The sequence below is a fragment of the Typopeltis vanoorti genome, chromosome 24 (genome assembly GCF_054136105.1).
Source record: "Typopeltis vanoorti isolate ZY-2024b chromosome 24, IOZ_Tvanoo_1.0, whole genome shotgun sequence".
In the NCBI taxonomy this organism is placed as follows: domain Eukaryota; kingdom Metazoa; phylum Arthropoda; class Arachnida; order Uropygi; family Thelyphonidae; genus Typopeltis; species Typopeltis vanoorti.
In genome coordinates this window covers 51,311,204-51,332,370 of record NC_143572.1, presented here as the reverse complement: position 1 = coordinate 51,332,370, position 21,167 = coordinate 51,311,204, and the positions used below count along the sequence as shown (strand labels likewise).

Genomic DNA, 21,167 nt, shown 5'->3' with positions numbered 1-21,167 from the left:
TGCTATTAGCGTATTTGATGGCTGGGTGATTCTTTCCTATTTTGCTATGTCATTTCGCCTGTTGCAGCCACCAAAGGGAGCATGCTAGCTCCAGTAAGTGCCGGTCCCAAGCCCGGATAAATGGCAAGGGTTGACGTCAGGAAAGGCATCCAGTCGTAAAACTTTACTGTCAGCTCTAGCTATGATCTAATGAGTCAAAGAGAAAGTGATATAAGGGCAAGGGCATACCCCATAAGCAACACGCAGCCAAATCGCCCTATAGCTACGAGAAGTGGACGAGGGCTACTGCATCAAGGGCGGGTGCGGTTAAAGAAGCGAGCCCAGCAGGTGGAGAGGATGTTGCGAGCGGGAACACTAAATCTTATGTGTATATGCCCCACAAGTTGGCTGTACAGCAGAAGAGAAAGATGAATTCTGGAATGTGCTAGATGAAGAAATGAGGGAACTGGAAGAAAACGAGGTGGTGATTGTTGGAGGAGACTGAACGGACACATAGGGAAACAGAATTGGGACTGTGAAAGGGGTGCATGGTTGCCATGGAGTGGAAATGATGAACCAGGAAGGAGAGAGGATGTCCACTTCTCGCAGCCCTATAGCTGTGAGAAGTGGACGAGGGCTACTGCATCAAGGGCGGGTGCGGTTAAAGAAGCGAGCCCAGCAGGTGGAGAGGATGTTGCGAGTGGGAACACTAAATATTGGAAGCATGACTGGAAGGGGAAGAGAGGTGGCGGACATGATGAGGAAGAGGAAGTTGGACATTTTATGTGTGTAGGAGATGGGGGAAAAGGTGAAGGAACTAGGAGATGGGTATAAATTGTTCTACTCTGGAGCAAATAAAGAGGGAAGAAATGGTGGCAGAATGAAGGACGTACTGGAAATGGATAGGAGGAATGACAGGATCATGCGAATGAAACTGGGTCTTGGAGAAGAACAACTGATCATCTTATGTGTATATGCCCCACAAGTTGGCTGTACAGCAGAAGAGAAAGATGAATTCTGGAATGTGCTAGATGAAGAAATGAGGGAACTGGAAGAAAACGAGGTGGTGATTGTTGGAGGAGACTGAACGGACACATAGGGAGACAGAATTGGGACTGTGAAAGGGGTGCATGGTTGCCATGGAGTGGAAATGATGAACCAGGAAGGAGAGAGGATTTTGGACTTTGCAGTAGCATTTGAACTGGCAATTGTGAACTCCTTCTGTAAGAGGGAAGAGCATTTGATAACATTCAGAAGTGGCAACAATAGTTCACAGATTAACTACATTTTGACTAGAAGAAAATATCTTAAGGCAGTAACAAATTGTAAGGTAATCCCAACAGATCAGGTGGCGCAGCAACACCAGCTGATGTGCGCAGACTTTAAAATAAAGTCAAAGATAAGAGCCTTTGGAAGGCATGGGAGGAAGAAAATTAAGTGGTTTCGCTTAAAAGAAGAGGGTGTGAGGAACCGTTTTAGGGAGAAGGTATTAGAGAGGATTTCGGATGGACTAGAGAGTGTACAAGACTGGTGGAGACATAATTCAAATGTAATTCTAAGCTGTGCAATTGAGGTGCTTGCTGAAACATCCGGAAAGATTAGAGAGCAGAACAAGGGTTAGTGGTGGAATGATAATATACAAGATGCAGTGACCGCTAAAGGAAGGCAAAGCATAAGTGGGACAAGTCCAGAGTGGTAGAGGACAGAGAGGAATACAGAGGGAAAAAAAAAAAAAAAAACGAGAAGCCAAAAGAGTTGTTGCACATGCGAAGGCCATAGCGTATCAAGACCTTTATGATCAATTAGGAACAAAGGAAGGACAGAGAAAGCTTTATCAATTGGCAAAGTGTAGAAATAAGGCATCAAAGGACATTGTACATGTGAGGCAGATAAAAGACTCTGGAGAGGAAGGGTATTAAGGAGGGACATAGATATAAGAAACAGATGGAGAATATACTTTGCAGGGCTTTTGAATGAAGAAAATGCAAGGACTCACAGAGAAGATGGGGAGCCTAATGAGGGGATGGTGCAGAACATTAGTAGAGTGGAAGTGAAGGAAGCCATAAAGAGGATGAAGAATGGAAAATTGGTAGGCCCTGACAGGATCCCAGTGGCAGCATGAAAGGCACTGGGGGAGGGAATTGACCTGCTGTGGGACCTGTTCATAAAAGTTTGTCAACAGGAAAATATACCTGAGGAATAGAGGGAACGTACTTTTGTCCCCATCTACATGAGTAAAGATGCCCAAGACTGTAAGAATTACACAGGAATAAAGTTGATGTCCTACACAATGAAGATCCTAGAGAGAGTTCTTGATGGAAGACTGAGGAAGGAGGTGGAGATTGCAAAGGAGCAATTTGGCTTCATGCCTGGTTGATCAACAACAGATGCTATTTTTGGGTTACGACAGATGATGGAAAAGTTTCGAGAGAAACAACGGGAGCTACACCTGGTTTTTATTGATCTGGAGAAAGCGTATGATAGTGTGCCAAAGCAAGAAATCTGGAGGTGTGTTTGAGGGTGAAGAAGGTACTAGAGAAATATGTCAGGTTGGTGCAGGAGATGTATAGAAATGTGAAAACAAGAGATCGAACCTATTTGGGAGAGACAGAAAGTTTTCCAGTGACAGTTGGCTTGCATCAAGGGTCAGCATTAATCCATTCCTGTTTAATATTGTGATGGAGGAGGTGAGAGAAGACGCACCTTTGACTATGTTGTATGCAGATGACATCGTGCTGTGTGCAGAATCAAGAGAAGAAGTGGCAGCTAAACTGGAAAGTTGGAGGAAAGTACTGGAAGAGAGAGGTATGAGACTGAGCAGAAGTAAGACAGAGTATATGTGTTGCAATGTGGATGGCAACCAGGAGACAGATCTAGAACTGGAAGGAGATGTCATCAGGAAGGTCAGTGATTTTAGATACTTCGGTTCAACAATGAAAGAGGATGGTGAGGCTGAGAAGGAAATGGGATGCAGGATGGAAGAACTGGAGAGAGATGGCTGGAGTGCTATGCGATAAAAGGATGCCAATCAATCTAAAAGGCAAAATCTACAGGACAGTAGTGAGACCAGCTATGACGTATGCTATGGACACTGTGACCGTGAGGAAAAATAACATCAACGGGATGGAGGTAGTGGAGATGAGAATGCTTAGGTGGATGTGAGGTATGACTAGAAAGGGTTGTCTTAGAAATGACCATGTAAGGGGAACGGTGAGAGTTACGAACTTAGGAGCAAAGATACAGGAGGCGAGATTGAGATGGTTTGATCATGTGATGAGGAGGGAGGAAGAGTATGTGGGAAGAAAGGTTGTGCAGGGGAGGAGGAAACACAGATGGCCAAAGAAGAGATGGTGGAGGAGGACTTAAGGATGAAGAACTTGGATATGGCTACAGCTCAAGACAGGAGGGTGTGGAGGAGACTCACCACAAACAGTGACCCTACTTGGGAAAAGCTGCTGAAGAAGAAGAATGTATTTTCAATAGTTTGTTCTAAGATTTGTATATAGAAGGGATAAATGCTGAGAAGAAAGTTGGTTCACTATGGTCAACCTAGAAACATAGCATTAAACTTATGACATTTCATTGAATATTGTTTATTAAAATATCTTAAAAAGCATGAAGCAGTGAAGTGAAATGATTAATCATTACTCCCTTTTTAATAGAGCAGATAATTTTTTCATCATATATTTTCTCTAAGTTTGTATGAAAATATTTTAAGATAGTTGTAATCTATATAGCATTACAACTATCTGATGTGTGGTATGCTTTATGCATACCACACATATAAAGATTAGAAGTTTAACGTATTTCAAAGAAGAATATTTAATCTTATATAGAGATCAAGGTAGTATCAGGAATACGTGTAGGTGGCCAGAATTCTTTTTTATGAGAAATAAAGCATTACTTTTCATTAACATTGAAATTAACTTGTGACATCACTCAGAAATTTAAGTAACTGAAGTGGATATTCTGGCTCTATTTGTTTTTGTATCATAAAATTGTCGAACGTACCATCATGTATGTAGTATTATTAACATGATATCCTGTACACCCCTTTAGAATAAATATCAGGAATTGACAATGAGGAAGCAGCTTGTCAAATCAAAAATAACAGTGTATTTATTATACAACCCATGAATATTTTTTCCATTTGGTCTGTTTTTGGTTGTTTGAAATTATGTGAGTCGAGAAAATTCAGCACTAGATTATGATGTGAGTTGCTTTAGAAGACAAACAGTATCCACAATGCATTTATTCACTAATGAGAAAGAGATCTGAGTGTTTGGAGAGTAATTAGGGTATCCATATTCAAATAGGCATGTGAACAATTTGTGTAAGATTATTGGTGATAACCAATGTCTCAGCATCTCTTCCTTCTTGACTTGTACAGTTGCTAAAGGAAAACTAGTTGGAGTTGTGAACATTAAAATCTCCAGGGAAGATGACTTCACTGTTAAGAAAGTTCTATTGTTCATCAACTAAGGAAAAAAAATCCAAAAGTTAAGAAAGGTTGATGGCATTAAGGGAGTGATAGTGATGATGTCAAATGAATTTGATAGAAAGGTGCAGAGAGAGATTTTTAGCTAAAGATCCAAAAAAATAGATTTCCAGTTGGAAATTCTCTGACATGACACACACACACACACACACGCATGTAGGAGGGTAACACATAAAGCACATCAATGCCATGTGTGGGTTGCAGATGATGGTTAGGAAAGATAAAACCTGTTGGCATTTATCTTGAAGAATTGCAGGATCTAGTTATTGGGAATGCTTCATGAGGAAGGTTGTTTCAAAGGACAGTTAGTTGGGGGGGGGAGCAAATTTAGTATTTAGTGTATCTGAAGTTACTGAAAATGGAATGTTGGGCGGCTGCTGTTTGTGTTTTAACAAGCCCAGTAGAAAGTATGGGCATGATGGAAGTGAATTCAGTGAGCAGTGTCTGTGAAAATGCTGCTGAACTGAAACAGTGTTTCTGTGATAGTGGCAAGTCAGTGAGGGAGATCATCTGTCAACCAGAATCTTTCTCCTGTGGACAGCATTGAGAATTTTTAGGAAGATTTTAGGTGCACTACATCAAACGTGTGAACAGGATAGGTATTCTAAGGATAGGTAGATTTGGGATTTGTGCAAAGTGAATAGCTGGATGGGAGAAAAGTATAATTTGAACAGAGAAAAAAATACCTTTCTGAGATGGCAGCTATTGTTGTGATGTGTTTATGCCAAGAGAGGCTAAGCGTAAATGTCACGTGTTTGGTTGGGGGGGGGTATCCTATCCTGTCTGGTGATTTGTGAATTACTGAAGTTAGGATAAGTCAACTAAGATCCTCCCTTTTGTAAGAAAAGAGTAAGCATGCATTTTGGATGCATTTAAGGTGACTTAAGTTATCTCATCCCATGAAAGGATGGTGTAGAGATAGTGTTTAAGGCACTGATTGCAGACAATCTTAAAGCTTTGGATGTTTGTGCACTGCATGGAGTATACTGTCATCAACAAGCTGTGAATAGAATTATTGGTGATTGAAAGTAAGTATTTATATTTAAGAGAGTAGGTAATAGAATGGAGTCCTAAAGCACTTCTGTATTGGTGGAAAGCTCAAAGGAAGGAATTCATCCATCATGCAGTGAATGACCATAAAAGAGAAAGCTGACTACTTAGTAACAGAGTTAGTTATTTTTTATGTTTATGGTGCAAAGACATCAAGGGTCATACTGCTTCTGAACACGGGTTGGTAAACAGTTAGTGGGACAATCACAAACATCCATGCCCCTGGCAGGATTCAAATCTGCAGCCTCTTGGCTGGAGAGCCGATATGCTAACCACTTGGCCAGCCAGTAACAGAGGGTGAAGTTAGACCAAATGGCAATTTACTGTGCAGACTTTAGCAAATGCTCTGGAAATGTCAAGCAACAGCATATTTCTCCAAATCTTTCCATGGCACTGGTACATTAGTGGGTTGACAGACTAAGTCAACCATGGATCTGGTTGTGAATTAACTGGTGGATTTTGAGGTTGTGGAGAAGTTAACTGTTGATGACTTCCTCCATTATTTTAGAGGGGATTGAGAACAGTCACTTGGTAGTTTGATGGCCGAGTTTTATATACTTTTTTCTAGAAAAGGTTGGATTTATGTTTCCTTTTGTATATTGGGATAAATGTCAACTAAGTATAAAACAATGTAGAAATGATATAGGATTGGTGTTCTGGAGCACAGCTTTTGAGCACAACTGGGCGGATGCTATTGGGACTGGAATACTTTGTGCTATCTGGGTTGTTTAGTATTCTTAACTAAAGATGTCTTTTTTGATGAAAGACTATAGGAGACATATAGTGCTCTGTTTCTGGTATAGTACGAGAAGACAGTTTACATTGGTTACTTTATGCAGGTGTTGAAGGAGAAGAGCAATGCTGGGAGATCAGCATTATCAGTTGATCTGAAATTTTTAGGTCAGTTTTAAATGCTGTAACAGTCATAATGAGAGAGGTGGAAGTGCAGGTGAGCAGAATTTGAATCCACTGGCATTTGCAAGAGACTAGAAGGCACAACTTTCATTCAAAAAGTAAGTTTTTTGTTGTTCGCCGCCTTCAAGTCAGATTTGGATTTGTTGACGATATGAGACTAATCTATGTACAAATGCCATTTTGAGATGAAAAGAATCACTGAGACTAATTTGAAAAAGCAAGATGAGTAATGCTTGAAGATGCTAAAATTTAATTTTTGTTGAAAATGTGTGTGGTTTTGCAGACTGGATGTGGAAATGGACGTTGAGGGTGGAACCAAGACTGTGTTAATGCTTGCTCAGGCTATTGGCAACAAGTTTTTAAAATTTGCCTGTTTAATGTTTTTGGGATGTTCATACTGAAGGTATTTATTTGTTGTAGTTTACTACTAAGTGGTAGACCATAGTAGGCTTTGGATACCATTGAGCCCTGTTATGTCCCTATCTTATGATTTTTGTTTGACTTCAAACTGCCTTTGTCTATATTCTCCTAACTTCTACTCTCTAGATTCTATTAATATCTGAATTATTATCCCCCGTAATATCCCTAGTATTTGTATTTTTACTGCGCCCTTTGGGATATTCAGTTTAAGATATTTTATACATAAACAGAGAAAGGAACTCAAATATCTGAAAGTGTAACTATTGCAGTCGTGAGACTATTTCTTGTTATTCAACATTAATTCCTTGAACTTCCCGTTTCTTAACATTAGTTCCCCGCGTGGTTAGGTTCGAATGTTTCTAAGCGGTGCATTGGATTAGCATTATCAGACAACTATCTGTTTCATTAAAACAAAGGTTTATTAATTCTCTAAGCATGGTACATATCAAATTACTCAACTAAATTACTTACACACTAAAATTAGCTTAACACAAATAGTTGGGCTATGATTCGACAAAAATTTCTATGATCATGCCACCACAAAATTTCATACAAAACATGAATTCACTTAACATGGAAAGATTAGATCACCACACATTAATAGATTATTTAACTTTAAGTGCACTAACAAAGTCATTAACATTCCAGCACATACTTATGATAATTCTGATTCTCTATACATCACACTAGGCATTCAAATTCCTCAGTCTACTTGATTACTCAATTTACACTAATCAAACTCAATATTAACAAAACCATTTACTTCATTAACTTCCCTTTTCTATATAGTAGGCACTCAAGATTCTTAGGACAATTAATTATTCACAAAATTTCCACTCTAGCTAGCTTAAGTTTAACACTCTCTATCAAATTCTAAAGTCCTATTATAATCTTTCCCTAATTACTTTAACAGTTCCGTATTATGACAATGGTACCTATCACAAACAACTTCTAGATAACATAAGACAAATTTCACAATACCTTTCTTTAGCTTCACTTGTGGGCCTTTACCTTCTATTGAACAAACATTCTTGAATAACTTCTTGCAATTCAGGGCTATATAAACATCTGCGCTGTCGGCTGTACTATCCGAAACGAGGACATCTATATCTTCACAGTTTCCTATGACTTTATGGTATATTTCGCTTTCTACATAGGAATACGGGAAAAGCTTTCCCGCTCACCTTCGATTCCTTGTTGTGGCATGAGGATATAAACCATATCTCTCCACTCAGGAACACCATGAAATCCACTAGAAAAAACCAACTAAAACCACCGCGACTATCCAAACGTTTCTTCTCCTCCCGCAACGGGCGAAAAGGCCTCAAGCCTCCTTGACCACCTAAACGTCTTCCCCCCAAACCCAAGAGAGCCTACTCTTCGAAACATAATCCAAAAAAAAAAAAAAGTCCTTTAGGGGGGTTACCACCCTTTTTATAGCTGCTCCCCTTGTGGCGCCCTTTCTTACTTCTTTCTCCAACTCCTACTTGCTTTCCGTCTGTCTACTAATTGGATAACATTTTGTCGCCATACGTCATTTTGATCGGCAACTCGTAACGAAGTTTCTATCCGGGTATAGGCCCTAAGCGATATTCCGTTATTTCCCTTGTTAGCCTCTATCTTAACCCCTTTTCAAACCTTTTCTCAGAATTCTACTTAATGCTTAATCTGTAGCCTCTTACATATCGCATTTTATGACTCATTCTTTTGTACTTATGCACTTAACTCTTTCATTCTTAATCGCATTACTATATTAATTCTTAGTTACTACTTATTTGATACAAATCCCTTGTTTAGTCATAATACATCTTAATACATTCTTTTCTTTTGTTATCTTAACTGAACAATAGACCTTTACATTTTACTCATTTTATACTGGATGCAAGAATATTTTATCAATTAAATTATCCTTTTTATGCAGGGGTTTTTATTTATGTCATTTATTTTTCATGTTACACCATGATAACTGAGAGTACTATATTCTCAAGATAGCAGGTGTAACAGCCCTTGCGTTACTCAATGTTGGCTTCTGACACTCAGTTTAAATTTTACTTGCTCAAAGATGCAGTGGTTAAATCAAAGCAGAAATCATATATTTCCCATATATAAGTGGTAACATAGCATATTACCATATTATTTAAATACTCTGATTCAGAGATAGTGGTAATTTTTTCAATTATTTACAAAGTAAGTGGCACTTTGGAATACTTTATTTGAATTTGGGCTTCTATTTAATTGTTTTAAAGTGTTATCCTTCTAACCTCAGCACTAAATGAAAGTACAAAAATTGCTCTTATGGAACTGAAGAACTCCAGACAAATCAATAAGTACTCTCTAAGTGACCCACAATAAGTTTTTATTTTTATGTCAGCTGAGAGAAATCACACACACACACACACACACACTTTCAACACATCAGGATCTAACTATGCCTACCTCAGGTGGCAAAAATGGCAGCAACAAAGTCCAGAAATGTCAAAGTGCGATAGGTATTATTACTGCTGACAAACCATTAATCACTAATGCAGTAGATCATTATATGAACAAAAAAGTCTCATTGACTATGTTATTGTTGATAGTGATGTTTTCTCCCTGATGCAGGCCACCAGAGTGTACAGAGCATTTGAAATTGGAAGTGATCACTATTTAGTCTTGAGCAGGATAAAAACTTTTGAAAAGAATAACATGTAAGAAAGTTTTAAAGTGAATAAAAGTTGAGCAGCTCTCAGATGTGAACTGTAGACTAAAATACGCAAAGCTTATTGAAGAAAAAATGAAATGAAGAGTTTGAGAACAGGAATCAAACCTTGGAGATTCAGTGGCAAGCCTTGAAGAAAACCCTGATTGATTCAGCCAGTGAGGCATGTAGTGAAGTTGTCTGCAAGGATAGAAAAATCAGAACTCCATGGTGGAGACAGGAAGTTAAAGAGGCAGTGAAGGAAAGAAGAAAGCGTATCAAAAGTTACTAGCAAATAAGTCAGCTTGTTCTCTTAGAAAATACAGAGACCAATGTAAGAAAGCTAAACACTATGAAAAACTAGCTAAACAAAAGTCATGGGAGGACTTTGGCAAGAACATAGAAAATAAATATCAAGAAGGTAGCAAAATATTCTGGAGGTTGTTGAAGAAGCTTACAAATCGAGGAAAGAGTGCTGTAAAAGGAGTTAGAGATGATAAAGGTGACATGAAAATGGGAGAAAAAGATATCCTTGAAGTATGGAGTAATTACTTCGGAAAATTGCTAAATGAAACAAGCAGTGATAGCACAGTGGTAAAAATACACTCAAAAGACATACAGTCAGGAATACATATCCATACTTGAAGTAGAAAAAGCCATCAAAGGCTTGAAATGTGAAAAGGCAGCAGGAGTAGATGATATTCGACTAGAAATGCTGAAATATGGTGGTATAAAAGTCTTACAGTGGCTGCACTGCATAGTTCAAAATGCCTGGTCAGAGGGATGAATTCCCAATGATTGGAGTAGAGCTCTCATAGTACCCATATATCTTCTTCTTATTGTGCTATCTTCTATCGAAGGTCAACGACCATCTTGGCGAACAAACTGTGGTCTTGTGCTAATCTGAGCAGTTGTGCACTGCTCTTTCCTGTCCACGTCTTGATGTTGTCAAACCATGATATTCTTTTTCTTCCTCTAGTTCCTTTGCCATCAATTCTTCCTACCAAGATAGTTTGTAGAAGTTGGTATTTGCTGTTTCTCATGATATGGCCAAGATATGATGTTTTTCGTTTCTTGATTATTTGTACAAGATGTTTAGCTTTGCCAATGGATTTTAAGACCTCTTCATTGGTAATTTTTTCTGTCCATGATATCTTCAGCATTCTTCTGTATAGCCACATCTCAAAGGCTTCGATTTTCTTGATGGTTGTCGCCTTCAGTGTCCATGTTTCAACTCCATAGAGCGAAATAGACCACACGTAACATTTCAGCATTCGGCATCTGACTTCCATGTTTGGGTCTTTATTGCAGAATAGTGTTCTCATTTTCATGAAAGATTGCCGTGCAACTTCAGTCCTTGTCTTTATATCTATTTCTGGATCCCACCGTTCATTAATCCAACAACCAAGATATTTATATCTTGATGCTTGATCAATATTTTTCCCGTTGAGTGTCAGTTTCATTGATGAGGCTGGATGTTTGCTGATGATCATGTATTTTGTCTTGTTGATGTTTATATTTATTCCCATTCTTTGGCTTTCTATGTATACTCTGTCAATGAGTTTTTGGAGATCCATAATGTTATCTGCAATTAGCACGGTGTCATCTGCATATCGTAGGTTGTTAACAATCTTTCCATTTATTGTGATTCCCTCTGGACATTCTTCCAATGCTTTTTTAAAGATTACCTCTGCGTATATGTTGAACAGGAGTGGTGAGAGCACACATCCTTGTCTCACTCCTCTTTTGATGTTAATATCACTGGTGGTAATGTTGTCTAATTGAACGGTAGCTGACTGATTCCAATACAGATTTGTTATTAGTCTTATGTCTTGTTTGTCTAGCCTTGTTTGTTGAAGGACTTCTATTAAGTTAGTGTGTCTGACTTTGTCGAATGCTTTTTCAAAATCTATGAAACATATAAAGACAGATTTCTGTTTTTCTATGCATTTTTGTATCATACCCATATATAAAAAGTGAAATAAAATTCAATGTGAGAATTACACCATATAACTTTTTATACCCATATATAAAAAGTGAAATTAAACTCAATGTGAGAATTACAGAGGTATTTCCCTACTGAGTGTTCCTGGTAAGATTTTTGCAAGTATACTTGAGAAACGGCTGAGAAGAATTCTGGAAGAAAAGCTTGGTGAAGAACAAGCTGGATTCAGGCCAAATAGAGGCTGTCAGGATCAGATCTTCACTTTACGACAAATAGTCGAGAAAGCATGGGAATATAACAAAGATCTGTATTTAAGTTTTGTCGATCTGGAAAAGGCATATGACAAAGTGCCAAGAGAGAAGCTACTCAGTATGCTACAGTTATATGGTGTCAATGGGGCTTTATATCAAGCAATACTTAGTTTTTACTTGAGTTGTAAGTCAGCAGAATTGAAGGATGTACAGGAAGATGGTTTAATGTTAAATCTGGTGTGAGACAAGGATGTACATTATCCCCTCTGTTATTCATTGTCTATATGGATCACATTATGAAGGAAAGTGGTATTAAATATGATATCAGAATTGGAGCTGTTAATGTCAGCTCTTTGCTTTATGCGGACGATGTTATACTTCTAAATAAATCCGCTACAAGTTTGCAAGATTCCCTGACTAAATTGAATAACTGTTGTAATAGATATGGTATGAAGTTCAGCAATAAAAAGACAATGACAATGAAAAAAGGTTCAATCATTGAAAATGTCAACTGTGTTGTGATCGAGAACCTGTGGAACAAATAAAACATTTCAGCTACTTAGGCACGATTTTTAGCGAAGATGGTAAGTTAAATATGGAAATAGACAACAGAATCAACAAAGCTGGTATGGTAGGAAGTCAATTGAATAAATTCATATAGAATAAAAGAGAAATTAGTCGGAACACTAAATTAGCTGTATACAAGACAGTGTTCAAACCAGTTTTAGCATATGGATCTGAGAACTGGGTCAGAAGTAAAACACTTGACCAAAGACTAGAGACTGCAGAATATGAGAGTCCTGAGAAAGATTAGGGGGCATGAACAGATGGCATCAATGGCAATAGCATATTAAAAACGAGGATATTAGGAAAAAACTTGACATTGTCAGCATCCAGGAATGCATTGGCAGAGCTAATCTCAGGTGGTACGGTCACTTGAACGTTTTCCTGCCAGGTTGGCAGGAAAATGACTCAGAGGTAGACCAAGATATAGGTGGATTGATACGGTACAAAGTGCCTTAGATGATAGAAATATAAGATCTGATAACATTGGAGTCTTGACAAGTAACAGACTGATTTGGAAGAAAATTGTAGATAGGAAGTTAGTAATGATGTAAATATTTCATGTAGTACTATCATATCCTATACACCCCTTGAGGATACATGTTAGGAATTTGATGATAATGGCACCAGTAACCTCCATACTCTTATTGCAATAACAGTGCTTAACTCTGTTGAAGCAGAAATTAAAAAAATACAATACCATCATAAAACTCGAACATTGCATGTGCCACATGCTCAGCCCATTCAATCAAAAGCAAACTGGAGAACCTTTCAAATCCACTTCACAAACATATGCATCTCAGTGTTCACTTCTATCTCCTACCTCCACTTCCTTTTTTTGACAGAAACCCAAATTGCAATTTCTTCAAATACTACTCATCTCTACTTTCCCAATTAAACACTCTTTGATTCATTTTATTTCAAAGGTGATGTCTGTGCATGTGTTCTCTCTCTGATGTACCATGCCAAAGAATATCAAACTTGCACTCTCCTAATTTTGACTTCCTTTGGCTGAAAATTTCTTCCCCATTCTATCAACTTCATGTACTGTTTCTTTCATTCTCCTCTTGCTATCGACCAACTTTCTGAACTTTATTGATTTCCTTTATTTAATGTGTTTTTTTTTCAGCCTAACTTTTCTAGCACTGAGATCATCTTCCTCGGGGATTTTAAGGTTCATAACACAACGGCACAGATTAGGCAGTTAGAGATGCTGAAAGATTTGCTGTCACCAGTTGCACAAATCATTCACATACTACTCGAATACCAGATATAACCCCAACTACTTTGGATGTCTTCCTTACTAGTGACCCTTCTAAGTATACTATGAATGCTATTCGTCCTTTAGGTAATTCAAACCATAACCTAGTGCTTACTCCTTGGAGCAACATACATATTCCCATCCATGTGTTATATTTCCCTATCAAAATACCAAGTAAGGAAAACATTTATTCCTCATTCCAGTCTAACTTTCCAGCCACTAACCAAGCCTTACTTCTCCAAAAGGTTTGCCAAGGCTGTACAAGCAAAGAATCAAGCATACTCTAACTGGCTCTCATCCCAAAACTGATTTCTTGTACTGCTTATATGAAATTGCAGAATAGCTACAGGAAACTATCCACTCATTCAAAAATTGTTTTGAATTAGTTAAAAACAGGAAACTTGCATCCTGCTCAGATAGATAGAGAGCATTTATGCCTTCTGGTCTTTTACAAGCGATCAGTCATATGTTTTATGCAACATAGCTCCCCACCACTGTTGTTTTCTGTGTTGTTGACCTTGGTAAATGCCCCCTCCCCAAAAAAAAAAAAAAATCATTTCATACACTCACTACATGGTACCATCTTTGACATTTTTCAGAATAATTTTATTCAAATACAAAAAGTCTCCTGTCCAGGTGGCATTTCTTCAATCGTCCAAAAAAAGTGTGCGCTCAAGAGTTAACTCCCATTTTCTGTTGCCTTTTTATGCTTTCATATTCAACTGGTATCTATCTTGCAACATGTAAATTAGCTTGCCTATAACCTATTCCTAAGAACAGTGACAAATCCTTACCATTAAACTATGAGAGAGAGTGCCCAACTAATAAATGATTGCCAGTATGATTCTGCTACTGTCATTCAAGAGATTGATCTGCTTACAACTGTCACCCATCTCTGTAAAAATACCATTAAAAAAAATTGGCTAGTCTCAGGTGGTTGCTCTTGATATCTGCAAGGTTTCAAGAGGAGTCTCTTAAGTAATCTCCCATCATTTGGTATGTCCTGTGACTTCTGCAACTAGATTTGCCAGCTTTCTGATTGGGCACATTCTATGTGTGATGGTTGGGAGTTCCCTATCTTTTATGCATGTAATGCTAGAGTTCTACAGAGCTCTGTTCTCTCATCCACTCTTTCTTCTATACTATATCTCATAATCATTCTTCAATGAAATCCAGACAACCTTGCCAGTTTGAGTGTCAGTAAAACGCAGTTTTGCCTTATCTCCCACAAAAAAAGAACTATTTTCTTCCTATCTTACTCTAGACAGCATCCAAATCTCTAGACAAGATGAAATCTCTCTTCTTGGGATTACTCCATCATCATACTCCTCCTCTTGCATAAGCACATTATATAATTATTGCTTTCTTGGCATCCAAAAATTAGGATTTCTGTTTTGCTCGAGGCATTACTTTTATTGCTGCATATCTGAACAGCTATTAATCTTATACAATTCATAAATTTATTCAACTATTGCATACTGTTTGTGCATGTTAAGAGTTCCTTAAAAGTACCTGACTCAACATACAGAAGAGAGCAATTAGGCTGATTAATGACCCATCTCTTACCAATTTACTCCGCTTTCATTCTCATATACACAGTTTCTGCTGGCATCAGTAACTCCTCCACCTTCTGTTCAATCCATTAAACTACTCATGACTTCATAGTTCTCCTCATTTATCCCTTTTGCCTTTGCCCTCTGGAAAATAGTCTCCAATCTTATGTGTTTCCCAAGGAATGCAACCCATAGCTATTTAAACCTGAACAAGCAGTACTAACATACTATAGGTGGCATGATCTCTCATGTATGGGCTTATCATTAAAAAAAATCAATCAGAAATCAGGTGCCTAGTTATGAGGACACTTCACACATAAACTTTGTGTACCTACATTTGGATGAAAGATTAAAATGAGAATATAATTTCTTATCTATTTGTGTTTTTGAAAATTAAAAATATTTTTTTTTTAGTTTTAAAGTCTGAAAACTTGATCTCTTAGAATTAAATGGTTGCTAGAATTAATTAAGTGGATAAGTTATAGATATAGAGAGAGAGAGGGGGGGGGGGGGGTGAGTGAGTGATATCCTGAGAAATCAATCAGTGTGCAAGTTGACTTATGGTTTAATTTCACATATTCTTTTTTATTATTATTATTTTATTTTGTGGATGAGACAAACCATTTGGAATCAAAAAGGAGATATATATACAGTTGAATCATAGTGGTGTTGTCAATAATAAAATGTGCAGTGATGCAACATAAGTCTGCAGGATTCCTTAATTAAATTGAATGACTGCTGTAACAAATTTGTCATGAAGATCAGTAAATAAAAAGATGCAGACTGCAATAACATATAAATAGGAACATGGAATGTATCAGTCGCATCCTGAATGTGAAACTTATAAAACAAGCAAAATATTTCATCTATTTTAGGCACAAGTTTTTTTGTGGAGATGGCAGTTTAATTATGGAAATAGACAGCATAATAATAATGAATAAATTTATATGGAATAAACGAAAATTTAGTCAAACTACAAAACTAACTGCACATGAGACAGTGTTCATGCCGAGTGAAATAATTTGAATAAGAACCCAGAATATCAAGCAACCATTCAACATTTTGACTTGACCTCCAGGCATAATTAAAGATTATTGGATTTTTTTTGTTGATTTAAATTATTTTTAAATGATTTTTGTTGTTCATTGAATTATAGTCTCCCAAATGTTTCTTTAGGTTAGGAGTGTTGATGATATTTTCTGATATTTTAGAAATTTTTTACTTCTGTGTTGTTGTTAAACCATTAAAGTTCTTTAACATTTTTTAAGAGTTCTGAGAAAAATTATGTCAGTAAACAGATAGCATTAATTTCAGAATCATGTTAAAAATGAAGATATTAGGAAGGAACTTGGCATTGTTAGCATTCGGGAATGCACGAGCAGAGCTAATCTAAGATGATATAATCAACTAAACAGAATTGGAAAGGAAAAGTTAGCAAAACTGGTTTGATGCATAGGGGAAAACTCAGAAGAAGATCAAGGTCTTGATCGTCTTCTGAGTTTTCGTGAATTGATGCAGTTTGAAGTGCCTTTGAAGTTGGAAATATGATCTGATGGTATTTTTATCCTGATATATAACAGACTAATTTGGAGAAAATTTGTCAATAGGGAATTAGTAATGATGTATACTTATCATGTAATACTATCATAGTATTTAGTATTTGAGGGTAGGTATTAGGAATTTGATGATGATGAGATATTAAAATACACATCTTGTCATTATTTGGCATACATAATAAAAATAAACTTGCACATTTCAGCCCAGTATTGAGGTCATTCTCAGTTTGTTAGTTATTAGTAGAAATTTTTTTTAATTTAGAAGTTTCACTTAAGGAAACATGCTAACCAGGTTGGTTATCAACTACACCATTAAAAGTTTTTCTGTTTTGAGTAAGATTGTCACGTGCAGATAACTGTAGTATGAACTAGTGCAGCACTTTTCGCTTCACTAGAAACTTTATGTTTGTTTGTAATTAGTTGTTCAATAAGTTTAGCTTGCGGCCTATCACAGTGCTCAATACACCAACATCACTAAATTTAATCGTTTTCACTGAAAGTAACAGCACCCTTACTTTGAATTTTATCTACCATTATTAACAACAATAAACTAATAAACAGGTTATAATTCACAGCAAAACACCAAAACATGCACAGAAAGAGAGAGAGAGAGAGAGATGCACTGAGCAATGATATCGTAAACAAATAGTTGATAAAACCTGCATATCAGTTGCACAGGATTCAGGTTACTAAAAGCATCGTATGAGCAAATGAAGCATTATATAAATGGGCATTGGTCATAATTGAAGAACATTGTGTGATAGGTAGATTGTTGTAATGTGGAGTATTAGTGTACAGATATCTTGCCATATAGCATTGCTGGTAAATTACATTTTGACGTGGATCTGCATAGATTATTACATGCAGATAAAAGAATACTGGCTCTGGAAGATAAAAGAGAATATTATAGGAAACTTTCTCTCCTACTGCTCAGAGATCTCTGGCATGCAAGTATCTCAAAAGCCTCTATGCATACTCAAATCAATAAATTTTTAGTAAGTTGGTAGAAGAAGTAACATCTTGAGACAAGCAGTTAGTAGATCAAATTAGAATTCACTTTCCAGAATTCCTCAATGCCTGATTTAGTGAAGATTTGCAAAAATAATTTTCCTTTAAGATCAGTAGGGAATTGTAGACAAAGTCCAACACATATATAAAAAATATGATATAATTATACTCCCTGTACCTTCAAAATTTGCTGTGCCCTAATTTCAAAAACAAGATATCCAATCTTTGTTTGGCACTTTCTGATAGGCATGGATGAAAAACCTGAATGAGTAATACAGAGAAAGGGAAAGCTTTCCACTTCTGTATGAGACCAACTCACCTTTAGTTAAAAAGCCCTTATAAAAGTCCTTTGCATCCTAGCTGGGATTCTGAGATCTTCCCGACTGTGGTATTGTCATTATGAAGGTTCTTCATTTATTATATATGAAACAAAAATGCAGAAAATGCATTAGGACTGTCAAGAGAGAGAGAGAGAGATGAATGCTATCTGATCCAGTGTAGTTTAGCATTTAGCATTGTAATTTGTCTAGAACTTAAGCTGTGCACCTGGTGAAAATTTTTTGAAGCATGTAGCATCATCTCAGATCATACAATTTTCACGTGCTGGTTATGTAACTAAAATGATCATATCGTCATCATCAAATTCCTGCCATGTACCCTCAAGGGGTGTACAGGATATGATAGTACTACATGAAAAATTTACATCATTCTAACTCCTATCTACACTTTTCCTCCAAATCAGTCTGTTACATGTCAAGACTCCAACATTTTCAGATCTTATATTTCTATCTTCTAAGGTACTTTTTACCATATCAATTCACCTATATCTTGGTCTTCCTCTGGGTCTTTTTCCTGCCAACCTGGCAGAGAACAATTGTTTTGCTAATCTTTCCTCTTCCATTCTGTTTAAGTGACCATACCACCTGAGATTAGCTCTGCTAACATATTCCTGATACTGACAATGTCAAGTTCTTTCCTAATATCCTCATTTTTAATATGATATTACCATTGCCATCTGTTCATGTCCCTAATCTTTCTCAGGACACTCATATCTGCAGTCTCTAGTCTTTGGTCAAGGGTTTTGCTTCTGACCCAGCTCTCAGATCCATAAGTTAAAATTGGTTTGAACACTGTCTTGTATACAGCTAATTTAGTGTTTTGACTAATTTCTCTCTTATTCCATAAGAGAAATTAGTCAAAACTTAATTATTCATTTATAAATTACAAATAAATTTATTCATTTGACTTCCTACCGTACCAGCTTTGTTGATTCTTTCGTCTATTTCCATATTTAATTTTACCATCTTCACTAAAAATTGTGCCTAAGTTGCTGAAATGTCACTCGTTCTATAGATGTTCCATTCACAATGCAGTTGATATTTTCAATGCTTCTGCCTATTTTCATTGTCTTTGTCTTGTTATTGCTGACCTTCATACCAAATCTATTACAACAGTTATTCAATTTAGTCAGGGAATCTTGCAGACTTCTAGCAGATTTATTTAGAAGTATAACATCGTCCTCATAAAGTAAAGAACCGAGATTAGCATCTCCAATTTTGATATTAGGTTTAATACTACTTTCCTTCATAATGTGATCCATATAGATAATGAATAACAGAGGAGATAATTTACTTTTTGTCTGACACCAGATTTAACATTAAACCATCTTCCTGTACTTCCTTCAGTTCTAACAGTCTTGAAACTGAAACTTACAACTGAAATAAAGACTTGAAATAAAGTATTGCTTGATATAGTGCCTTATTGACACCATATAATCATAGCATTTTGAATAGCTTCTCCCTTGTCATATGCCTTTTCCAGATCTACAAAACTTAAATACAGATCTTTGTTATATATTTGCATGATTTCTCAATTATTTGTTGAGAAAAAATGATCATGTTCAGGAACTAACAAATGATTAGAAAAAGTTTATAAAAACTAGTAATGAATTTTTAAGTATATTTTGCTCCTTTATTTATCACTATCAATGGAAATGTGAAAATAGTATGACTTGTATGATTTTTTTTTTTATAATTTGATTATACCTTCATTCATTTTCAGTGTCTGAAGATATAGATGGCCAACCACTAGAAATATTAGAAACTATTCCCAAATCTCCAGATAAATCGAAATTTGTTCCTTCTAAGTGGGAAACTGTGGATCCAGAAACTGTTGAAGCCCAAGGTTAGTTAATGATGATATCACCTAGTTAATCATTTGAAGTTAAAAGTTTTAAAAGAGGTATACCGTGAGTAGACATATCGATACAAAAATTTTTCCGTTATTAATTTTGTATTGATTTGAAGTTAAAGTGTTTCCTTCCACCCCTCAGCATGCACTTGTACTATTATTTTTTACTCTAAATACAGAATAGTTAGTAGGAAAAGATTTTCTGTCTTATTGAAATCCTCCTGAAGCATTACTATAAGATTCACTCTCTCTCTTTCACTATCTACTGGTAGTTTTCAGAATTGCTTTGTCAATATGATCATGAATTCAGAACATGCTAACATTCTCTCTCTCACACACACATCATTTCCTCAAATGAAAACACTCACATATAGGCTGAATATCAGTACACAACAAATATAAAACTTGTTTTCCCACCATTAAATTAAACAGAAAGAAAAAAAAAAAAAGGATATGCTGAATTCAATCTGATTTCACATATTTTGTTAAACATTATAAAAACTAGTAATGAATTTTTAAGTATATTTCGCTCCTTTATCTATCACTATCAATGGAAATGTGAAAATAGTATGACTTGTATGATTTTTTTTTATAATTTGATTATACCTTCATTCATTTTCAGTGTCTGAAGATATAGATGGCCAACCACTAGAAATATTAGAAACTATTCCCAAATTGTTGGTTGAATTTCTTCAGCTATCATTAATAATACCCCTCCTCCTAAACTTATTTCCTATATCCAATATCAATATACATATAGATTATTTTAAGTTTTGTACATTAAATCAAATAAAATCCTTATGTACATATAAAATTTCAATAAAAATTAAAACAGTAATTATTACGAAATTAGACTTTTTTGTAAGCATTTTTGGTTTCCCTGATAAGCATGTAATAAGTTGGAATTCCAATTTTCTTGAAACCACTTTTCCACGGTGGCTGTATCTTCATATCTTGAGAACGCTTTGCTGTGCTGATCATTTTGTGTGGTGTTAAAATTGGTCTGGAAGAAATCCATGGGAAATCAAGGAAATGTATCTTTAATTATACATTTCCTTTAAAGATACAGAAGCAGTGCTGGATGTGGCTTACAGCTGTCTTTTATTTTAGTGAATTTTAGTAATTATTTTTCTTGTATTTTACTTACTTTAGACTGTAAAGTTATGTGCATCTGTGTGTTTGTAAAATTTAATATGCGATATCATTCAGAAAGCATTTTTTTTCACAGTACCAATGCATATTAGGGAAATTTGCTGCCAAGGCTGCTTTGTTTGCTGAGTTCAGCATGAGATATTTTGTA

At 36.2% G+C, this 21,167-nt stretch overlaps 1 protein-coding gene across 6 annotated transcripts in view; it reads left to right on the top strand.

Annotated features, from left to right (window-relative positions):
• The window catches only part of LOC150093191 (U2 snRNP-associated SURP motif-containing protein), a 467,947-nt gene that overhangs the window by 408,224 nt on the left and 38,556 nt on the right, over nucleotides 1–21,167 (top strand). For all 6 annotated transcript variants that reach the window (XM_090413350.1, XM_090413354.1, XM_090413351.1 and 3 more), the window contains one exon: nucleotides 19,739–19,861. In XM_090413350.1, coding sequence (XP_090269476.1) covers nucleotides 19,739–19,861 — 123 coding nt within the window. The remainder of the gene's footprint in view (nucleotides 1–19,738; nucleotides 19,862–21,167) is intronic.